Source organism: Protobothrops mucrosquamatus, unplaced genomic scaffold (genome assembly GCF_001527695.2).
Source record: "Protobothrops mucrosquamatus isolate PMUCROS unplaced genomic scaffold, P.Mucros_1.0 scaffold2497, whole genome shotgun sequence".
Lineage (NCBI taxonomy): Eukaryota > Metazoa > Chordata > Lepidosauria > Squamata > Viperidae > Protobothrops > Protobothrops mucrosquamatus.
The window spans coordinates 65,044-73,311 of NW_015388563.1; the positions used below are offsets into that span (position 1 = coordinate 65,044).

At 35.5% G+C, this 8,268-nt stretch overlaps 1 protein-coding gene across 1 annotated transcript in view; it reads right to left on the bottom strand.

Annotated features, from left to right (window-relative positions):
• IPCEF1 (interaction protein for cytohesin exchange factors 1) overlaps positions 1-8,268 on the bottom strand; it is a gene marked incomplete at its 5' end in the record, with an annotated part of 24,676 nt that overhangs the window by 8,337 nt on the left and 8,071 nt on the right. The window contains 4 exons of the mRNA XM_015825126.1: positions 882-973; positions 4,418-4,479; positions 5,937-6,008; positions 6,496-6,569. Coding sequence (XP_015680612.1) covers positions 882-973; positions 4,418-4,479; positions 5,937-6,008; positions 6,496-6,569 — 300 coding nt within the window. The remainder of the gene's footprint in view (positions 1-881; positions 974-4,417; positions 4,480-5,936; positions 6,009-6,495; positions 6,570-8,268) is intronic.

Below are 8,268 nucleotides of genomic sequence, written 5' to 3' on the forward strand. Positions count from 1 at the left end.
AGAAGGGCGGGGTATAAATTTAATAAAATGAAAATGAAATGAAATATCCCAGTCCCTAATGTGTCCATTTGTTTTTGACTTTTTCTTCCCCGGGGAAAGAAAACATGGTGAAAGAAGAACAGGGAAAGAGAGCTACCCTTGATAATGGTGCTCTTAAATACCCTTTCAGGGATCAGCTCAAGGGGAGACCAGCAGGAGCAGGGACACTCAAGCACAATGGAAAAACAACAACAACGTTCCTTATTGTTGGAGGGGGGAAGGCAAAGCAAAATCAGCAGCTTTGTGAAAGGGAATTCAGTGTGTGTGTGGGGGGGTGTTATTCTGGACTGGAAAAGAGGGACTTACAGTCCATGAAATCCATGTTGTGCTCCTGACCTTTTTGTTTTTTTAATTCTTTGATAAATAAATTAAATAATTGTAAGGCAAGAGGACCATGGTGTGCTTATGTGATGGTTCTTTAAACTTTTCCACTCAATTCCTTGCATCCCACTGTGCAAGTTTTTTTTTTAAAAAAAAATGTTAACAGGGCAGCCCTTGATGTTTGATCAAAAGTCCGCCTTTTTATGCATAGTGCTTTGATTGTACCATCTTGACCATCGTCTAAACTATTTTTAACGCACTTTGATATTATAAACTGTCTGGAGACGAACTACACGACACCTGGTATAAAATGTTCAAAATAAGTGATACTGTAAAAGGAACAAAAACCCTAGTAATTTGCTTAACATTTATTTTGTCACATTACTGATTTTAAACAGAATAAACAATTCACAACTCTTTCTATAGATTGCTTATCTTGGAGCCATCTTTTAAACTGTACCGAGTGACATTTGGACAAGCCATTTAGCAAATGGAAGCAAGTTAATTACTATAATTCATACCAAATCAGACAGCAGCAATTGATCTGAATATGGAGGGGGTGGTGTCTCTGCATTTATTTCTGGATCTTCGTGCTCACTTTCACTATAGCATTCTGAAACAAGATTGTAACCATTAAAAATGTAGAAGACATTCTATTTAATAACCTGTAAAGCAGAAAGCATGTTTTCATGATCACTTTAATCAAAAGCAGAACAGATTGGTTTCTGACCCTATCATTCAGAAAGGGAATTTTGAATGCAAACTACTTTTCTAAAGAGCAACTTCGTGTTGTTTTTTTCCCATACCCACTTTCAGATTGGATTGGATTGGATTGGATTGGATTGGATTGGATTGGATTAGAATAGAATAGAATAGAATAGAATAGAATAGAATAGAATAGAATAGAATAGAATAGAATAGAATAGAATAGAATAGAATAGAATTATGAAGCCTCTTGTAGCAAGAAACACCAAAAGAGGTATGCAATTATTCAGGAAGGCAATGTAAAAGTCACTGTACAGGAGCAAAAGAAATCCTTGTGTATACTACCTTTCTAATCACCAGAAACATTGTGATTGCATCTCTTAGAATGGAATGACTTAGCATTGCTCACTGGGAATTCTGGGAATTCTAGTTTCAACCTCTTTGGAAGATAACCATTGAGGAAAAGTCCTCTCCAGTGGAACTAAAAAAATATTATGGGCAACTTATTACTAGCAAACTACTGTAAATGGTAGGCCTAAGGGATTATAACTAGGTATGCCAAAAGATAAGCATGAGGTAATCAATCTAGATCATATTTTCTGATTTAGTCTGGTCATATGTTCAGTCTATATTGAACTAGACTTTGGATTGAACAATATATAAGTCCTAGTAAAAGGAAGGACTTTCTACATTTATATCACTGGCAAAAATCACAGATTATACAATAATCTGATTTCATCCCTCTTTTTCTTTGCTCCTTCTACATTTGGATTTCACTTTCAAATTATTTCTTTGCAAGTCAATGGGGTCACTTTTTAAAGTATCGAGGATGCTCTTTTAATAGTTCTACCTTTACTATAGCTTGCTGGATTTAACATCCTCTTCTGCTCCTGGTTTGTTAGAATAGATTATTAGTATGGTGCTTTCCACTGGAAATATGAAAAAATAAAGCTATGGATATTTAGGGATAGCCATGGAGGGAGTCAGAAAAGTCAAGATGGTGGCTTTGATGACATCACTGAAGTACTGCCCCTTTTTACATGTGTTATTTGTGTCATATGCTTAAAAAGAGTTGGGGCTTCAATCACACAATCATTGATACCATCCTGGGTTTTTTCAACCCCAACCTGGTTTACATGAGACGACAATATCTAAAATATCACATATAGTGCAACAAAAGATTAGCATCATCTAATCAAAGCCCAACACTTAATTGCACCCATACTTTAAATCCAATCAGATTAATGAACTACATCAGCCATCCTGACCAAATCCCACAAAAAACAAGGTTTAGTAGGGATGGCACAAATATCTTTCAGATTCTTCAAGTCAGTTGAATGATTGCAGCGATCTATTGGGGAAAAGTCAAGCAATCAAGAATGAGTAATCTTATGCGAAGAGCAATATTTTTCTTTATGTTTGGGGTCCTCTTAACAGACATCTTTTCATTCGCTTGTTTATTTACTTGTTTTATACTTCATATGTGATTTGCATCTTTCCTTTGCCTAGTTTGATTGCTTGGAGGCTCTTTTAAAATAATATGATTAAAAATTATTTTTGCCTATCATAAAGATTCTGATTACAAGCAAGAATGGAATAGACTTGTATTCACCCACTTGGTGCCCCTCAAATATTTTGTCATGCTAGCTAGTGATTGTGAATAATAGGAGCTGGAATCCACATAACTGGGGGACACCAAATGAGGAAGACAGCTAAAGCATGATTCCCTTCCTTGTATTGAGGTATTAGGTCTTTATAACTCTGCCTAACAAGTCACAGTAATTCAGATACTGATTAATTTCTTCTCTACTAAAACTATTCTCCTTTTGAAAATTACTTGCATTTTACAGTAGCAAAAGCCAGGAGGCAAGGACAGGCTAAATTTGTCAGGCCATCTGGGATACTTACATTTATCAAGAACATGCCCAGAAATATGTCACTCATTTTCATCATATGTTTCAGATGAGACCCAACAGGGAAGTGAAATTTTGCTAGGCTTTGACACGGTATTAGATAAAACTAGCCTGTTAAAGTGACTGACCTTGCTAATTTTGTTTGTTTTACTAACTTGCATTAATTCTATTACAATCCCCCAAAAAACGACAGAAAAATGACCAAACAAAAGGCCCCTTTTCCAGTTCTCTTTTGGCCATCATAAAGGAGAGGTCGCTTACTGTGAATACAATGCCAAAAATACTGTTATTAGAAATGGAGTAACTGAATGGGTATGTTCTCACAGCGTATTTAATTTAGGTCACTTACAAATCTGTGAATGATTTGCACAATGCGCAAAACTTGGTCAATTTTAACGTTGCTCTGATTGGTTAGTTGATGGTGCAATGCATTGTGTGAATCTAGAACATTAATTCAGCAGTTAAATTAAATGTGTTACAAGTAAGCAATTGGTTAGTGCACAAAGCTGTGTTTATATTGTTACAGCCTATCCTTAAATCACATTGTCAGCCTCCTTAATATCTGGACTCCTACTTGAGGAGAGAAAAAGGCTTACATAAAGGTTTATGTAAGCCTTATATAAAGGCTATATATAAAGCCTTTGTATAGATTTCATAACTTAGGGATTTTATGGCTCCAATTCAAACATCCCTCTTCATTAGGTTTATTGGCTGGGGCTATTAAGAGGTGTAATTCAGCAATAGTTTGTAGCCACAAGACCCCTAGTGGCATCTTCTGTACAGATTGATGGAATTGGCACAATCACAAAAGCCTTGACTAGGAATAAAGAAACTGATATATTTTGAAACAGCCTAACATTTTAAACCTTTTTATTGCTGAATCTGCTCTGTGCACTTGCAAAGGCCTCATGCTGTGATTTAAAAAAAGGATATTACACAACCATTCATATAATGTTAGTGTATTTGTCCATAAAATATACAGTCTGATACATTTCACCCGAAATGAGCATTTTGTACTCACTTGATCCTATTAATGAATGTTTGCACACATTTTAATCTAAAATGTGCATGTTCATGTGTGTTTTGTACCTTTTTTAGCTGATATCACAGCCTGAAAACTGAAGGATAACTGCCACATTCGTTATATTGGTGCAAATAGAAATCGAGTCAGATGGTTTAAGAATACATACTGAACCAAGTCCTCCCATATCCCAGAACCAAACTTCTTGAAAAATCCTGTCCCTATCCTGCAAAATATTGTTAGAAGTTGTTCAATACTATCCATAGGTCATAATATTATTTAGATTAAATCCTTCCCCAAGGTTTCATCTTGATCTAATCAAATATTTAGACTCCCTATTATTTTTTTCTCCAAATAGTAGTCTTCGTATACAAAAGCACAAAGTGATTCCTTGTAAAAAGCTGACATCTGAACTTACCTTCTTCATTCTTTTTATTAGCCTGTTTGTCTAGGACTGCCACGCCTAATTTATTTAGCCATCTGAAATTTAAAATGGAGATACATTTGAATGGAATGTCCCATGAAGTCTGTCTTAGAACAGTGTAAACTAATATGCATTCATTTAAAATGATAATTTACCAGAGTGTGTATTAAAGTAAACTGAATCAAACCTACCAAGCAGACATAATCCCTATTGAAAATCTTCACTCAAAGGCAAATAATTAAAGATATTTACAGTATTTACACTACCGCTGCTGTATATCTCAAAACAAACCTTCAAGTATATGTTACATTAAATTTCTCATTTGCTTTCATGTACAGATAGCTGTTTTCAGCACATACTGTAACATTCTAAAAGCAGGAATCCCTCTGCCAGCTGTATTCCATACATTAGGATAAAGGCAAAGTTGGCCTTCAGCCAACCCTAACCCTAACCTCTGGTGGCTTCAGAGATATAATCATATGGTTTTCTTGACAACAAATTTCCCACAATCTTCTTTGGGATTCCTAGCCTAGGCTGCAGCCTTGGATTCCCTAGGAGTCTGGAATCCAGATACTAGATACTACTAAAGTCCACCCAGCTTTGCACCCAAGCTGTGCTTCCTGACAATTGTCCAAGATCTGCTAACTCTGAAACCATTATATAAATTCAGAGGTAGAGGATGCTGTATAAATAGAATAAAGGAGCAGTAGTTCTTCCAGCTTGCACCCTTGATGCAGTCTAACTGGTCCTAACTCCTCCCTGAAGCCTTGTCTCTTGGGAAAGGAGAAACAAAAGGAGACCTCATTGGAACATTGAGTGGGCGACAGCTCTCCATCATTAGCGCATATACAATACAAGTGGCTCCTCCATTCCAATTGACATTTATTTATCATTTATATAAAACATTTATACAGTTTCCTGACATGTTTCCTGAACTGAGAGGGAAAGTTTAATCTTCCCTGTTTGCAATCTTCCTGCATGCATCTTACTCAGAAACTTTTCAGGCATAGCAAAGATGGAGTTGAATATGTTTGCATGGATCAGTGGATGAGAAAAAGAAAGAGATGTAAGGTCTTTATTTGATTTTATATTCAGCCATGAAGATATGTGATCAGGAAGTTATGGAGTCCAAAGACAGAAAAAAAGACATCTTCTGGAACAACATGTTATTTATTATTTTATTTTAATTTTTTATAATTTTTTACCCTGCCTTTATTACTTTATAGGTAACTCCACACAGTGAACATACATAATATTCCTTCCTCATCCTATTTTTGTCACAACAATCCTGTGGGGTAGTGGACTGAGAGAGAAAGTGACTGGCCCAAGGTCACCCAGTTAATTTTCATGCCTAAATGGGACTAGAACCCACACTGTCCTGGTTTCTAGACCACCACCTTGACTAGTGTCACTGAACTGACACTTCTGACAACAGTCTACATAGAAATAATAATCAAAACAATACAATCAATCAACCTAAAGAAACTGAAGTTGGGTATTTATTTTTACTTACATATTCATTTCTTGCACATTTTCTGCTGCAAAATAGAATGTCTTGATCTGTGGATGTGTGATCTTCATCGCACTTCCAAAACAAATTAAAAGATATGTGAAAGATATTAGATTTTCTAAAGGTTAGGCTGAATGAAAGAATCAGAAACATTTCGATACAGTGAAATATCCCTGAAACCTAGTTCCATGAGGTATTCCAGAAGACTATAATAATTGTGGGGCAAAATGTCCAGTTAATTCAAGGGAGTTAAGAAGATCCAGCTCTCAAGATGATTTGGGCAATCTCAATCTTATATTTCAGCTTAAATCCATGCTGTGTCAAAAGTTGAAAACAACCACTAAACTAGGAAAATCTTATGTATAACTTCTAATAATTGTAATGAAATACAAAATTTGGGGGTCTATCAAGATGCAATATTGTGTTCTTCTTTTTCAGAATAAAGCAATATCATGGATTTGCATGGATTACTTTTTTAAGTAATGTTCAGTCCCAACTTCTGCTTTATTCTTCATAATTCACTGTAACTTTCCCAAGGACCGAAACAGAATGATAGACTTACTGTTTTTTCTTGCATTCTGTTGCTTGATCCACTGTGAAGTTTGGAAGGTTGAGGAAGCCTTCTGCTTTCTCTGCCTAGGAGGAAAACCCACAATATATTAATATATGCCATGTTATTGATCAAAATTGGATACTGGAGATTGATGAATTTCATATCACTGTTCACATTATAGAAAGGATATTTTTAGATACATGAGCTAAATTGTAAGCCATAGTATAGTCTGAGGAATTATTTATAATTATAGTGTATAACAAATAGGAGATGAAATATACAGGACCTTTGCTCCCTGCATTCTTATGCTCAAATTGTTAGCAGTTATTTAATTGGACAAGACAGTTGTTTATTTTCTATCACTAGCTCATAAGATTCTGGACAGCTGTAAAATCTAAACTAACTGTGTACTCTGATAGAACTGCAGAAATTTAAATCAATTAATGTGTAAACAAAACAAATATAAACAATCAAATATGAAGTTACCATGGATGCCTATGAGACATCAATCAATAGCTGAATTTCTGAATGTAAGACAGTGGATACCATTCCTACTATCAGAGAGCTACTAAGTGATCTGCTTCTAAGATATTTCAAAAGAGGAAGTAAAGAAGAAGATTGGTGACTGATATATTGTTGACCATATATCTTTCTAGTGGAAGGTGCAGAAATAATCCTCGTTTCCAAACTTTACATTAGAGTATGTTCTAAAACCCATTTCCCCCCAGGAGAAAAACTAGTGGATTTTTGTACTTATGAAAGCTGCATTTCTCACACAAATAGCACCAAGTAAGAAGCCTGCAAGGTTTTAGAAAGATCAGTTCATTAATTTTTATTATCTTCAAATGCAAATGGAGTGTGAATCAGCTGCCCATTCCTTGGCTAAAGCCATTAGCAAACAAAAGTTAAGAAAAACTGGTTTGGGTGCTAGTGAACTAAACACTATTTAATACCTTTCGTGCAGTCTGTTAAACTGTCACTGTTGTCAGTTAGGGGAGTTAGGCTAGATGGATATAAAACAAACACTGGTAGAAACAAAAGAACATGAACAAGCATTTGTCAAGATACACAATTTCATAAAATCCTTTTTTTTATATCCCCACTTTCGTGAGAATTATTAGCTTACACTATAAGCTAATATAACATGCAGAACTGTTGGACAGTCTTGGTAAAAATATTTACTGTGGTTAGAAAGTAGATCCATCAGTAACAGAGCTCTCTCTCCTTGTCTAATTGTGACATTTTTCCCAATATAAAGAGCTTGCTTGCATTGGCTTTGGTTACACAGTCTGGTTCACCAGGTTAGCTAAACACCTATCAGGTGCATAAAGTAAAGAGATAAATAAAAAGCAATCCGTATCTCTATTATTTTACATATTCTGAATCACTAACAATGTTTTAGGAGGGTTCAGATTCACGTTTGTGGGTTTTTGAAAAGAATCTCTTTCATTTCAGTTTCCTAGGTAGTTTTCTGGGAAAGAATCTAATGCAGGTAAAGGCAGAAGGAAAGGGAAGAAGAGGATGACCAGCAGCAAGGTGGATGGACTCGGTTACAATGATGATGGATGAACAGGATAAATCATCCTGGAGAAAGTCTACCCATGTGGTTGCTGGGCATCAAAAACAACCTGATAGCAATAATCAATCTGTCTGAATTTGCACGGTTCAGCTTAGCTTTTATCAAAATCCAAAGTTTGCTAACAGCCTGTGTGATTCAATGAGAATTGGCCCTCGTATAATTGGCAAATATGTGTGGAAAGGGCAAAATGTAGGCTGAATTAA